This window comes from Ascaphus truei, chromosome 1 (assembly GCF_040206685.1).
Source record: "Ascaphus truei isolate aAscTru1 chromosome 1, aAscTru1.hap1, whole genome shotgun sequence".
NCBI lineage: Eukaryota > Metazoa > Chordata > Amphibia > Anura > Ascaphidae > Ascaphus > Ascaphus truei.
Window position 1 is genome coordinate 336,271,392 of NC_134483.1, and position 15,888 is coordinate 336,287,279.

The 15,888-nt window shown below is 42.2% G+C and overlaps 1 protein-coding gene across 2 annotated transcripts in view; it reads right to left on the reverse strand.

Annotated features, from left to right (window-relative positions):
• The window catches only part of LOC142498970 (transmembrane protease serine 11C-like), a 42,465-nt gene extending 26,844 nt beyond the window's left edge, over window positions 1-15,621 (reverse strand). The window contains exons 1-6 of one of the 2 annotated variants that reach the window (XM_075607673.1): window positions 15,063-15,621; window positions 10,936-11,048; window positions 9,710-9,843; window positions 5,351-5,418; window positions 2,213-2,376; window positions 1,329-1,367 (exon numbers count right to left, since the gene is read on the reverse strand). In XM_075607673.1, the coding sequence (XP_075463788.1) occupies window positions 1,329-1,367; window positions 2,213-2,376; window positions 5,351-5,418; window positions 9,710-9,843; window positions 10,936-11,038 (508 nt within the window). In that variant the 5' untranslated portion in view covers window positions 11,039-11,048; window positions 15,063-15,621. Of the gene's footprint in view, window positions 1-1,328; window positions 1,368-2,212; window positions 2,377-5,350; window positions 5,419-9,709; window positions 9,844-10,935; window positions 12,996-15,062 lie in introns of those variants that run through there. The other variant, XM_075607683.1, reaches the window with a different exon arrangement.
• Between the last annotated feature and the right edge of the window lie 267 nt (window positions 15,622-15,888).

Genomic DNA, 15,888 nt, shown 5'->3' on the forward strand with positions numbered 1-15,888 from the left:
TACTTTCTGGACAAGCTACCCCTATATCTGAACAAGCTCCTCACCCCTACCACATGCAGCACTTATCACCTGAGATTTGACTCCAAAAGACTGTTCATGGTCCCAAGGTTCAACAAAGTATCCGGCCGCTCCTCCTTCTCTTACCGTGCACCCCAAAACTGGAAACATCTACCGTAGACTCACAGTCGCCACCAGTCTAATTTCTTTAAAAACTAAAGCTGTCTCTCATTGTAATCTGGTCTGTAACTGCTACATACGCCTATAATATATATTATCTCTTACTATGCATGGAATGTCTTGTATATAATGTATAACCTTGCTCCCTTAATGTAACTATGTATTAATAACCATGTCATCATAACTCTGTTCCCAGGACATACTTGAAAACAAGAGGTAACTCTCAATGTATTACTTCCTGGTAAAACATTTTATAAATAAATAAATAAATGTCTCAATAGACCAGTGGAGTGAGCTTGAAAACAGAGAGAGGGGGTCACTAACCTTCAAACAACTGTTACCAGTGGACAATTTACAAACATACACAATCCCTGCAATCTCTAACCCCAAAACCCACCATGCCATATCATATATTTCTGTCAAAAGGAGTGCTAATGGGTGTGACCCAATGTATACAACATAAGACAAAAATTCCCAAGGCTGCATCCAATAGGACAAAACATATATTGTTAATTGGTTAACTGTTTATCTCCTCATAAGTAAGTGTCATTTAGCTAAACTGTTTTGCCAAAGCGTTATAAGCGTACAGCCACGCCTCGGCATGACCACTCTGCAGATCTTAACACTGTGAACATTCTCATTTACCTCTGCAATGGAGGGAGAAATATCTTAAAATTAAGTATTTAACTATATATTTTTTGTCATATTGGATGTAACATTGAGAATTTTTGTTGTAGACATTTGGTCACACCCAATAGCTTGCCTTTTGATGCAAATATATATGATATGATGTAGTGGGTGTTGGGGTTAGAGCTTGCAGGGAGTATGTATGTTAGTTTTGCTTACATGACAAAAAAATGTAGTTCTATAACAGTATCTTGAGAAGGACATCCTTAAGTTAATAACGTTATCATCATTGTCTTGTTTAACGTGAATCCTGCGGCACAGGCGCCAATAGGAAGCTGCAATGAAATCCGTTGCAGTTTCCTATTGGCTTGCGTGATGCAGGAGCTTTAAACCTGCCTGAAAAGCCGACAGCACCTTACGAGCAAAAGTATCTTGGGCAGCATAATAATAATAATGTTAAAAATAACATTACTACTGTAGCACAACGCAGCAGATTCTGGAAGAAAGGCAGTTCATGATCTTACCTCCATAGAGGAGATTCATTGCAGCATTGGCAGAGATTTCTGAAAGAGAAAACAGAATGAGATTGTGCTGAGTAATGCGTTGCACTCCCCCCTCCTACAGGGGATTAACATTAGAAATAAAATGAGGAACTCTTTAAATATTTCGGATCATGATTTTGTGTACTGATGGGAAACTGTTATAACTCATTTTTTTTTTACTTCACAGAAAACCTGAGAGTAAATATAAAACCACGACTCCCTCCACCCACTGCATGAACGTATATGACTGTTTAAATCTTCTTTAGAGGACAGTGATGATATCACAATATCTTATCTATCCAGTAAACTTATTCAACTTATGGTGTAACATATTGAATTAAGAATGTTATGTGCACATAATAGCGTATTTATGTGCATATTGCACATATTAGATTACATATCATTGTATATATTGTTATTTAAATATGCCTCACTAGGAATTGAGTAAGTTGCCTGATGTCGGTAGGAAAGAGGAATTTATTTTTTCTAGTCTCTCTCAAACATTTGCAGTGTTGACGATCTTGCAACATTTTTTACACGTGCCTAAAAATACAATATTTGCCAATTTCGTGGACTTGTTGGAAAGTTTAGCATAACTTTACCCCGGGCTCCCCAAAAAGTAATGAACATTGTATAAGCATAACACCCTCCTACTGTCTCTTTACGTTCTTCTTACCTACCCCTTAGATTGTAAGCTCTTTGGGGCAGGGACTCCTTTTCCTAATGTTACTTTTATGCCTCAAGCGCTTATTTCCATTATGTGCTATATTATTATGTGATGTCTATCACTGCTGTGAAGTGTTATATACACAGATAGCGCTATATAAATAAAGATATACATACAGACATATACATAAGAAACTTACCTTTTAATTGAAGAGAGGCCGGATCAATATCAAAAGGTGTCCCAGATTTATTTGTCAAATCTTCAAAGAATATCGTCTGGACGGGGTCAGTTGAGGATTTTCCAATCTTACTTGTGTTAGCAATGTGAAATAATAAAACAAACTCGGGCACAACACTTCCAGGGCTGCAAACCAACAGAAACAGTCTATATCAACACCATGCAGCTCCTCAATTAATTTACTCAACATTGTTCCCCCCCTTCCAAACATAAGGCGCTGTTTTGCAGGTTCCATGCATTAGATGTAGGCAGCTCAGATTTGGTATTGTAAATAATTAATTAGAAGTTGGGGGATACGACGAATGCAAAAAATGAAACATTCAGATGTAGCCAACACTTTGCACCGTTTATCTCACAATATTGCGTTTCCGCTGCTGCGAGTTTTAACACGTGCGATTTCAATTCAATATAATGGAGCCGAGAGTTGCAATTTAGTGCCTTACCGCATGACACCGGGCGCAGTAGCGTTGGCTACATGCGTGCAAGAGTTATGACAGCCACGTTAAAAAGGACAGTCCCACCTAGAACTAAAGTCAATGGGAACAGAAGACGAGATCAAAACTGGAAAAAAAGCAAATCTGCGGGCGGGATGTAGCAGCTGCATCATGGGGCCCCTGGAGTGCCAGACCCGATGACATAGTGACTACAAAGGGTTAAGCAGGGGTCTTAAATTAAGAATAGCTGTTAATCAAACTATATTTTTAATGCTATTGCAAGTACAGGACAGGTGCCATTTAATGCAATGTGGGGAGTGAAGTAGTTACTGCAAATATTATAAACAGATAAGTATCATCTATCAAAGTCAGTCAATTGCACAATTTGGCAAAACAGGTTACAAAAATAACCATTAGATTGTCAAGGGAAAAGATACAATTGCTTTCATTGTGCTGTTCTTTGCTCAGTTGTGTCCCAGTCTTGCAGCTAGGAGACAATGATACATTTCGAGAGATATGTATAAAAGTCTCCCGGCTGAAAATCTGGTGTATCATTGGATTTCCCCACTTAGGCAGCATGGAGATTTTACTATGTAACTCCCAACCCCAAGGGTGTAAGGCTATTGCTTTACTTCCCTTGTACTTTAAGTAAACATAGCAGGCATACCGATCTCTGTCACAGCTAACAAGCTTGAACAACAAGATTATTATATTTAACGCTTTCAGGGAAACAAAAATATGGCCATGTAGATACATCTCAAGAGAGCCCCGGACTTTGTAAGGAAAGGGCAGCATGACATATGGCAGAGGGGCCCCTCCTCTTAAGGTGCTGTGATGTCAGGCTTGGGGGAGGGGTTAAGGAAGGGGAACTTAAGGCAAAGGGGAGGGATCCTAGCTTGCTTTTTCTTCTAGGATCTACTGGAGTGAAGTCCCACCCACAAACCCTATTTTTTGGCATGAGGAATGTTGGCATTGGAAGAAAAGATTGTGATTTTTGCTTTGTTTTGTCATTGCTTGGGGTATGTATTGTCGGGAGTAATGTTACTCTGGGAGGGGGACTCAGTCAGTATTTGCTCCTGAAGGAGGTGGCAGATCTTGGAAGTATTTTAGTTGGAGAAGGTGGTATCATTCCAGGCTGCTGTGACCGGAATGGTGATGAACTTCCAGGTGGAATTTATGGAAGGCGGTGCCATTCCAGACTTGGTTTGGTTGGTGTGGTAGTGACCTTCCGATGGGGACTCTGTGCATTCAGACTAAAGTACTGAATGGCTAGATGAGCACGAGATGGGGTTATCCCTCAAGCTCTGGTAGATGTGCATGGAGCAATCTGTCTGGGTCCCTAGTTGGGGATAAATATGGAATATTAATTTGGAATAAATAAAAGCCATAGGGCCTCATGCAGAGAGCATAGAATTTTAAAAATGGCGAATTTCATAAAAAGTAGCTTTTTTGGAGAGTTTTATTCTCCATATGCAGAAAAGTGCGAATTCTGCTATGTTTAACATGGATGCGTGTGGCGAGTTTAAATTGGCGAGATGCGCGCTTCAGAAACGTGTAAAAACAAATTCGCGTCTTTTTTTTCCCCTTTACTATAGGCGGCGAGCGCCATCTTGCCATATTTTCGTGGCGCGGCAAAAATGCGAGAATCGCGCCTTTTTTTGGCGCGAACAGCCGCTACTTGCCGTTCGCACCTCTCTGCATTCGGAGAGTTTTAAAAATGGCGCGATGGAGGTTCTCGCCAGCCGCGAGGCGAGTTTTAAACATAGAAATAAAAAAATGGCGCGTTTTTCGCAACTCGCCATTTTATGCCGTTTTCTGAGTGAAATTGAACAAAAAATGGCGAGTTTTGAAATAACGATGCTCTCTGCATGAGGCCCATAGTCGTTAATTTCTCCCAAAAAGTTGTTTGCTATGTTTGTTGGGAATGGGAGTGGGGTCCAGCTCAAGGCATGGGTAAGTCATGACCTTGATGTATAGGCAGCTGTATATCACTGATTCCCTGTACAAACCGGGGGCAAAATATAAACTAGATGCATCCAGAGAAAAATAATTGTAAGCAGTGAGATTTTTTTGTTTGATAATCTAATGTCATTATAACACTAGGGAATAATTGGGAGCCATTTATCAAAGCTTCACTAGTGAAAAACTGGTGCAAAATCATCCTTAGACTTACCAAATGTTTGTTTGTTTGCGCATCGCTGGTCTATACCATGGAGGGCTTCTATCATGTTTTTTTTTACCACTTTAACTACTTTGTGTATCTATTATGTAGCTGCAACCAGCTCCACAACCAAATGCCAGTAACCATCCTCACGCTGAGGGACCCAACAGCTGGAAAAAGCTGTCTGTGAGTAGGTTAACTGGCCATGCAGTTTTTAACCCAGACTGTGTCGTAAAACAATGAGCACAAGCTTAAAAGGATCCATGTAAAAGTGAATAAGAAGCAACAAGTGATACAATATGAGTGCTCATGTGCGTGTCATTACCCAGAATTCCCAGCTGCAATGGCGGCACTGTATGCTGTGTGATTGTGGGTTTGGGGACCTCTCTGAGACATGCGAATGTACTCATAAGTGTTGTTTTTCATTCCCTTCTATATATAATCCTCGTAGGGCCAATTAAAGATAACATATAAAACAGAATAAGCAGATATTTAGGTAACATACCTTAGGCTGATAACTTGCGACAAGTTGTACTGGCTTCTTAGGTCTGAATTTTCGAATGTCGCGTCAAGCTGTTTTTTTAACGAAAGTCATAAAAATGAGTTAATTTTAGCAAGAGTCAAAACAAATAAGACAGAGAAACAAGCTGGGCCCAAAATCCAAGATACGGAGAGGGCTACTATGTTTGTGCAACTGCTAATCCCCCAATATACTGCTCTGTGAAATGGGGTAATGGTAGAAGTAATAATAATAATAATATTATTAATAATAATAATAATAATAATATGTATATGTATAAATATACCAAGAAGTGCATCTAACTTGGCAGAGTATTTTGATAAAGAATTGCACCACTCTTCCCTTGATATCATTATCTTGACATGTTAGGGGTCATTTATCAAAATTTCCCAGTTTATTGGTAAATCTGGTACAATGTTTTCACCTATTTTGTCCAGTTTTTAAGTGGGGGGACTTTGATAAATAACCTCAATTGAACCTTAGAAACACAAGTTTAAAACGTATCCCTAAGCATCATGCTCAAAAATGTTCATTAAATCCCTTTAAATATACAGTACTGTAGCGACCAGTTAAAAAGTGCAATATCCACTGCAACATACACACACACAATCACATTTTGTACAAAAAGGAAATAGTATAGTAATATATACAGTATAATGTGTGTGTCATGCGATATGTCGCCTAATTCTTAGGCTGCGCTTATAGTGCCTGGTGACGGTGACGCGACGGCGCTCCAAAACAAATCCATTCAATCCGTCGCATGCACTTATAGTAAGCGCACTATTTGGAAAACATTTGGATGCAAGTGAAATTTGATTTTTTTAGAGACTGTCGCCACTTGTGACGTTCTCTAAACCAATCACAGAGCGCTGCCCTCCTCCTTGGTGATGTCACTGGCCTTGTCGCCAGCGATGTCGCTTAAAACTAAAGTTCAACTTTCGCCAGTGGCGATGGCGACAGGTGACATCATCGGTCGCGTCGCTGGCACTATAAATGCGGGCTTAAAGGGACAGTCCCAAGTCAGTAATATATGTTTGTGTAATTTATATCTATAGAAAGAATTAATCCCCTTTAAAGTACCTGTTGAAAGGGGGGAAATCCCTGCAAGAGAACTCTTTACTCTCCCCCCTGTTAGATTTCAGTCTCAGGCAAGGAGGTATAATGAACAACTGGAACACTTTATTCTCACTTTACACTGCACAGCAACCACTGAATACTTGAGCTTAGGGCCTTCACCCTCAGGATGTCCCTGGACCTTCACTCCCAGCCAAAGGCCACCAGGAGCAGTCTTAGCTCTTCCCTTACTCCCTGATAGAGAAAGGGGAATGATCTCCCTCCTCTCCCATAAGGGAGGGCCGCAAACTGAAAGAGCCCTGCACAGCTTGGTATGGGTAGACCTCCCTCTCAAGGAAGAGGCAACTAACTAAATTAAGAAAGTGCAGCTCATTAAGTACAGGCAAAGCAGAAACCACCCCCGTGCAACTCATTGGGCACAAGGCCTGGTTGCACCACCTTCTCTGTGACTCACTGAGGCTGCATAGAAGTGGGGAAAACCCATGATTACTCCTTGCAAGCCTGCTTTTAATAGGACTTACTGCCAGGAGGAGGGCAGACTGGTAGCTCAAAAACAACCAGGGCTACACTCTCCCTCTGGTGGAATCCAATGGTCCTCACTTGGACCCAAATTTGCGTAACCATCCTGCAGGTGAGCAACCTGTACAAATACATGGTGACATTAACATGGTACATAGTTAATAACATTGTCATATGCACACAGATGTATACCCACCCACCTTGGGATGGTGATCATTACAATAACTAATGTTGAGATTTTTCCAACGTGGAGAATCCCTGTACTCAATAATAATGTCTGGGGTCTGGTTTCTTTACTGTACGACCCATGTGGTCAACTACCTTAACAAAGTAGGATTTAGTTGGGCCATTTTCTGGATGGTACTCAACTTTGTTCATTAAAAATATTTCTGTCCACACTCCAGACCCTCAGAAGATAGTATCCTTTCTTCTGTATGAAAGCAGAACTACTGTTCTTAGACCGCAGATAATCTATCACTGTGTCTCCAAGCCATGTGTCTCTTTGCTCCTCAATCTCGAGTATAATTGGTTCGGGCACAAAAGGGTACTCATAGCCATGTGACTGCCTATACCTTGCCACTATGGCCGTGTCTGCGCGGCTTAACTTAGCTAATTTCTTGCCCTGAGCCTTGCCTGGTAAGACCCAATATCTTCTGGTGAAATTTCATCGTAGATGTAACGGACGTGCTCGCCACAAACCGGGACCGGACCACGGGGTGAGGTGGGGAAGTGAATACACCGACATTAAACCATGGATTCAGGTTCGGAGTGTGGATTCCGTGGTCAGACGTAGCTGGGTCAGGGTTGGAGAAGGCAGGGTAATCCGTAGACAAGCCAGGGTCAGGGCTGGAGAAGGCAGGGTTAACGATATCCAAGCTGGGGTTCGGCAACAGGAAGGCAGGTGCAAAGCGCTTCAGCATAGAAGTTGCTGCATCGGAAGGGCCTCTGCGTGAGGAGCGGGAGCGGACCATGATGAAGGCCTCTGCAAGGTGAGAAAGCAGACCGGCCAAGGAACACCGAAGGTTTGGGGTTTGGGAGGGAGCATAGTCCTTGACAAAGTCCTTGTGTCGGGCTATGCCGCGACCAGTTCGGTGTTAGGAATCTGCATTCTCCGTGCTCCCCACACAGAGCACTCTCTCCCCTCAGGGAGTCCCTGGACACACAAAACAATCCTGCCTTACCGGCCTCCACGGCTCCCCGCCCCTGCCGCCGTCGTGGGATCACTCCCCTAGGCGATTCTTCTGCTCAGCGACGGGCGCGCCCACGCCCTCCTGCGCGCACACCTGCACCATCCACTGGCTCGGTCCACGCGCGTACACGCGTTACGGAGTGTGCTCATTCTGCACACTCTTCTTCCCGTCCCCCGGACCTCAGGCTCTGCCCCCGCACACCGCACGGGCATACTCAGGTTACCAACAAGACTCACCTGGCCTGTTATGCCTGCACCAATCTGCAGTGTCTCCCTGTAGCTCTTCCTGTCCCGCCTCCATTCCTAATTGGACCTTCCTGCTTTATCTAGCTCCTCTCTGCTCTCAGTCTTTGCTCGACATAGTCTCTGTATGGAAGTACTTCTGGATTCTCTCAGTGTTTTCACAGGTTCTGACCCGGCTTGTATGACTAACCCCTCTGGCTCTCGATCTCGGCACTCCTTGGACAACGCTCACTCTGGTAACCCCTTCAACACGGCTTGGACTACGACCTATCTCCGCTCTCTACTCCCTGACATCGGCAAGGCATTCTTCACTCTATCTCTACAACCGGTACTGGCAAGTATTGTCTACCTTACTCCACCTGACCTGGCAACACTTTATACCACACTCAGGACACGCTCCCTTTGCTGCGGGTGCGTGTATCACCACTTCCCCCTTCAGCTCAGGGGACGGGTCTGGTCTGCGGGCAGCACCGGCGTAACATTGGGGTCTTTTTAGAATTCGGGTCTACAGGCCTTCGCTTCCCTCTGCCCGTAACCGCTTGCATGTAACGTTCCGTGTCCTCCTTAAGAAGGCAGAACTCACAGAAGCGGTAGCAGCACAGACCCGGTCCGCTCTGGCGGTCGACATGGAAGTGACGTCATCAGTCCTAGCTCTTCCCTTACTCCCTGATAGAGAAAGGGGAATGATCTCCCTCCTCTTCCCTAAGGGAGGGCCGCAAACTGACAGAGCCCTGCACAGCTTGGTATGGGTAGACCTTCCTCTCAAAGTAGAGGCTACTAACTAAATTAAGGAAGTGCAGCCCATTAAGTACAGGCAAAGCAGGAACCACCCCCATGCAACCCATTGGGCACAAGGCCTGATTGCACCGCCTTCTCTGTGACTCACTGAGGCTGCATAGAAGTGGGGAAAACCCACGATTACTCCTGGCTAGCCTGCTTTTAATAGGACTTACTGCCAGGAGGAGGGCAGACTGGTAGCCCAAAATCAGCCAGGGCTACACATACATATTTATTTAAATGTGTTAATCGCCTCCATTTAACGTATTAAGCATACCACTGTCCTTCGTTGCCTTTCTTCCTAGGAGGGACTGCCCTTTTAAGTGGTGTTAACACTTCTGTTCCATGTTTAGACACTAGCCCATGTTTACTAAGGCTTGATAGAGCCCATGTTTACATGTTTGATGGTGTTCGACCATCAAACACCTTATCGCTCATTCCCGTGACTAGACTGTGGAAAAGCACTGCTTGTTAAATATGGACCTACAGTATGTCCACCAGTGGCGCTGGATTGAAAGAGTAAAACAAAACACTTGACTTACAAGTTTTTCAATCTGAGCTGACAATGCCTTAAATTCAGTGCTATTGCTCTGTTTATAATGCTCTGTGTAGTCGAAATTAAGTATCCTGAAGCTCCCACTGTAATAACGAGGGGTGGGACTTTGAGTCTTGGAGCCTGTGAAGGGAATAGAAACAAAAGGATTCCTGGTTCAGTCGAATGTAGCTGTTAAAAAGAAACCGTTTCAAACTTTACTTTGCTGGAAGCTGAGTATTTGCAGCTACTTTATGTAATCACTTTAGTTAGTAGTGATCACAAGACCTTGAACACACAACCCACTCCCCCCCCCCACACACACACAACCCTAGCTGACATATATGAAAGTGAAGGGGGCTGTACTTTTCTTTTGATCTGGCTGATCACTAAGATGGATTGGTTAGCTCTATCATCGACTAGGAAACTATCATTCTAATCATTATGTATCCACTAGGTAAATAGGGTCTCTGGTGTGCCAGGGCGTGCCAGTGATCTACCAGGTACGGCTATAGGGAACTGTAACAGTTAAAGATGCTATCAGTCTCATTGGCTTCCTTAGGCCATGTGTATAGTGCCCGCGACGGCGATGCGACGTCGGTCAAAAACAAATGTATTGCCGCCGCGTGCGCTTATAGTAAGTGCAACAGCGACAATGCGACGGAGCGTCGCAAATTTTGGTAGCTGGCAATATTTGGTTTTTCAAGGGCTGTCGCCTCATGTGACAGCCCCTGAACCAATCAAATGTCAGTACGTACGGGCCGCCGCCGCAAAGCAAAATATAACTTTCGCTAGCGGCGACGGCAGACGTCACCCGTCCCGTCGCCCGTTGCGGGCACTTTACGCACGGCCTTAGAATGATTAAATCCCTTTGAAAGTAACTGTCTTACATTTGTAACTTGTGAAAAAATAAACATCATGCATTGCATTTCTCCAGGAATACTGAATGAAGGCATATCAGCTACTTATGTTTATCTGTTTGGCTAATGATGGCTTTATAATTACAGGCAAATAATAAACCCAGGAGAACAATTTGCTAATGATTGGAGAAGCCTTCCCAAGTCTTTGCTTACCGTGGAAATGTTGTCTCATTTTAGAAAAACATTGAAATAATCTACATTTAGGGCCCCTGCTCTTGTTCAATTTTATCCTAATATGTACTGCGTCTTTAAGCTAATTTTTCTATAACATAAAACAATACAAATCTCAGTTTTTATACAACATTTAAATTCTTACCAAGAACAACAAAAATTACGATGACGGCAATTACAGCAGCAAGTATGATACAGATGACCAGGCCGATAACAGCCGATGTGATCTTCCATGCCACCGAAGCCATAGCAATAAACCTAAAGCATGACAAAGAGTTACAAGGTGTAAAAGAGTACACAAGATTTCTTTTTTATCTTTCTAGTAATCTACTGTACACAACATGTGTAATATGTGTGCAGCCAGGCCACCCCTGACTATTATTCTGCCCAATGGTACTATCAGATTGCCATTAGTTGGTATGGGGTTTCCCCCACTCACATTTGGTACTGCACTTGAGTGACTGGCAGGGGGGTACATCCTGCTGTAGTTGGGGCATGCCTTCTGGCTGTACTTAAGGGCAGGACCGCCCTAAAGTTAGAAGGGTGTTCCTTCCCCTCTGAGGATGGCAGGTCACACAACTGTATGAGAGAATGAGTGTGGGCCATAACCCTGCTCCAGTAGGGAGGTGGGGAAGAGCTTGGACAGCTGCGGGTGCCCTTGGCCTGTAGTGACGGTCCAGGGACCATCTTCAGTGATAGATGATATCTGGCAGAAGACTGCCGTGTAACTGTTACTGCAGAGTATAGTAATAAACCCATTCGTATTTTGCAATATACTTCCTGCCTGGTGCGTGATCTTACTGGGGAAAGAGGTAATAAGTTCTACTGTGGAGATCACCTTCAGTTCCTGGGGCCTACGGCAGATGGAGGACTGCACTGCTAAGGAGATATGTGGGGTATAAACCTCAGAAGCCTGTTCCTGTGTCCCCACTACCATCGGTGGACGACTCAGCCTCCTGTTGCAAGCAGGTATATGCACCATACACCCTGTAATGGCCCCTATCTGCAATTGGGTGGGGAAACACCGTTACAAGTGTAATCCTTTCTTTCCCACTAAAGGCTGCAATCACATTTTCTCAATGTTACCATTTAACATTGTATCCAGTCCACATAAATCTTGGCATTCTTTTTCTGCTGTAGCGTTCCACAGATATACTGCAGCCAGTTTTTTATTCCGGGTGCAATGGTTTTGCTGAACATCAATTAACTATGCACTTATGGTTTAATTAACTATGTACTTAAGGTTTAATTAACTATGTGCCTAAAGGTTTAAAAAAAAAAAAATGATTAAAATAAAGCAGAGCTGTGAATGTTTTTTTTTTGTTAAAGACTCTTTGTCCCTCTAATGCGCTGCATAACAGTACTAGATAAATATAAAATAAATCTGACACTATACCCCTGAATAGGTTGATATAGCAATTTCCCTGAAGTAAGTACAGTATATCAACTTTTCTGCTAGCGCCGCATGTGACACTCCAACGTCATGCACTGTGAGCCCCTCTGGCAGTGCTGAGGTGTCACAACCATTGGGATACAAGAGCAGAACCAAAGTGAGCCCTCCAGTTCAGGATATATTTACTGGGGAAGCCCTGGTATGAAAAGGGGGCACTGGCTGCAGCGAGGGAAACCCTATGTATTATATTCAAAATGGCTGGAAGATCTTCATTAACCTTTACAGTGCCATAATGACACACGTGGTACAGCAAGGGTCCTGGCAGGCCAGGGGCTCTATGCCTGTTTTTGAGGGGTAGATCAGGCTGACTGCTCCGATGGAGCATCTTGTACGTATTATGTAGTTGGGAGTTTATTTATGCATGTTTAATAAACGATCTGGTATTTTTAACATTATAGCTCACTCCGATATTATTGTATGACTCCTTCTGGCAGAGAGTATTTTCCTTTTTTTTAACTCATTGCCAGACTTGGTGTAGCCTTCTTGCCCCAGTGGTCACCAGGAGACTTAAATAAATAACTCCCAATTAAATTAGAAACCAGGAGTTACATAGACTTTCCTATCATGAGAAGAATGTGATTCCAAAAAGGATTCGGTAAAACATTGTTGAAGCTATTCACACTTTAGGGGCGATGTATCAACGGAACCAAAGTAAGGAGGGGTAGGGGAGGGGGAGAGAGAAAGCTCTTGCGTCAGTTTAAGTCAGTAGAAAAGTATGGTGCAAAGAGGGATAATCAATATATAATTTTAAAGAAGGACAGGATCCCTATAGATATGCACTCTGTACTATAATCAGGTAAAGGTAATGAATATTGTAATTTGTATAAAAAATTTTTAAGTGTACCCCTTACGGAATTCTTAACAGTGCATTCTCTGCTAGTGACAAGTTATGGAGAGCCTCCTACACTGTATGATACATAATATCGACTCTCATGTAACTGTATCGAGGATCCCTACTATTGCCTTGCCAGGCTGTTTGCTTTCATTACTGGGAGATCTGTCTGTCCCGGGTCCACCAGCTATACCACTCGGGCAGCTATTTAGGGGTCATCCATGTATTTGGAGGCTGTCATTTTGCTATACCTCATCTAACCAGACAGACTCCGGCTCTGTTAGTACCCTGATTATAGCTTTCTATTATTGGCCATTTCACCTATATACACAGTTATTTAGTCTAGGCTGAGTGTTCTTATCAGTGCATTCTATGCTAGTGACATGTTTTAGAGGGCCTGTATGATACATAATATCGACTCATATGTAACTGTGTATCGGGGATGCCTACTATTGCCTTACAAGGCTGTTTGTTTTCGTTACTGCGTTGATATGTGTATCCCGGGTCCACCAGCTATACCACTCGGGCAGCTATTTAGGGGTCACCCATGCATTTATTTAGTCTAGGCTGAGTGTAGTGCCTCTCTTAGTTATTTTATTTTTTGCGTGTATGTGTCGTTGTCCATGTCCGCATGGTTGGCCACGTTCCAGCATCACCAATCATTATCTATTTTTACTATGATATTGAGTTTCTTAAAAATAAGTGATACTAATTCCAATATTCATTACCTTTACCTGATTATAGTACAGAGTGCACATCTATAGGGATCCTGTCCTTCTTTGAAATTCGAGATTATCAGCGTAAAGTAAGTGCGACTATAACTTTGTTTTTTAATGCATTGCTCCATTTTCTGCTTGCGTTAGCACTAAATGTATGTAGCTGCTTCCATATGACGCAAACTGTTAGCCAGAAAAGTTAACGCCACTCTTGATTTTGAGGATTTCACACAAATACAATGTAACAACAATTAATGGTCCGAGACACAACATTTAGTATATCTTATTCTAATCTGTGTCATGTGACGCTTCCTATTGACGCTCCCCAAATTGCAAGCTGCCACACACAATGATAAAAACTCAGACGCTAAGAGATGGGAGATGAAAATACCGCAATTTTAGTCAATTTTGGTCCAAATTTGTCTTGATACATCACTCTCTTTTACTGCATCTCCTGATTCCCTATTGAAGGATCACTATCATTTAATAGGTGTTACATACTACAGTATGCAGGTTGTAAAAGTTCTAAAACCAACGCCAAGGAATTAGACCAGATTAATCAGTGGGGAAACTCCATTTGCTTTCAAACATAATTAGTGTATATTATATCAATTATAAAAAGTATATAAAAAAACATGACGCTGTAGATATTGTGCAACAAATCTGCAGATCAAAATATTACTTTATTTTTACTTAAAAGCTGATTCTTCAAAATGATACAGACTGCCAATGAAGGGATTAATTTTCAAATACCCTATATCAGGGGTTTAAGTGGCTTTAAAAAAAGAATTCGGTTCGGTGCCGTATTTTTACTAAACATTGAAATAAACATTTAAATAAAGCTTTTTGGACCTTATTTTAGAATGCTTGAAAGTATATTTATGCTATAAAAGGGGAAATAATAATAATTTGTTCTTTAAAAAGAAAATGAAACACTTGTAAATAAAAAGTTGTGATACATTAGTATTGTAAATAAGTAAAAAGTATTGGCACCTCGTACCCCCAGGTACTATGACACTTAAACTCCTGCCCTATGGACTAATTCACCAGACATACAGTAGCAATGGCATATTAACACGGAAAAGTGCAGACCCCAAGAGCACATAATGAACCAATACTGGAAAGTTGTTCTGAAGATCAGAATCAAGTTGATCTTATTTAGAACTGCATATATGGTATTTTAAACTATAAAGGAATTGTATTTTGTTTAGCAGCCACCTATCCTTCCCTGAACAATAAATCCTGCGTTATAGATAAACTGATAAACAAACCTGCGGGATTCTTTCTCTTCGTACCTGGATCTCTTGTTCTTCTGATGACTTGGACTTTATACTTATGAAGATCAGACAGCTACAAGATACTCTTAACAGTCTTAGTGGCATGGGCTGGACCAAGACATTTTTTAAAATGTAAAACTTGTTTGACAAGTTATGACCGGCAGGCGACACATACATTTATATGTAGCAGCGGAGGAAGTTTTGAAATAGCTTGTTGCAGAACTAACAGCAAAAGAAAAAGAGACTTCCTTGATCATATCAGATGCAACAATAGAATCCAATGAAATGATTACAGTCCGTATCTTAATGAGATTATATAATAGACAAACTATGAGCAGGCAGATTAATAACATTGAATGATAATGACGTTGCTCATAAGGAAATGAAACACCTGGGAAGTTTTTTGGCTTTAAAAAGATTCCTTCATTATTCCCACTGGCAAACCAGATTAGCAGAGCTGAATTGAGTATGCTGTATGCCATGTAAATCAGCACAGGTGACAGTATTGGTAAATGTGGAGGCCGCCTCAGGGTGTGCTTTGATAGCAGGTTGAGTTCAACTCCTATATTGTTAATAGCTTACCCTCCCCGAGCATGTACTGTTAAATATATATATATATATATATTTTTAGTGCTAACAATTATGATTTCCTTAATCTCTAGCTTCTGATGTTACCATGGTAACCGGTAGACTGCACTGGGCTCTAGGGAGAGCTCCATGTTAACCTCTTGGATACTTAATATTATAAACATATCTCCTAAAATGGGCATCACATGTTAAATATAGAAACAGTATTGCAAAGGGCAAGAAGAGATCTCTT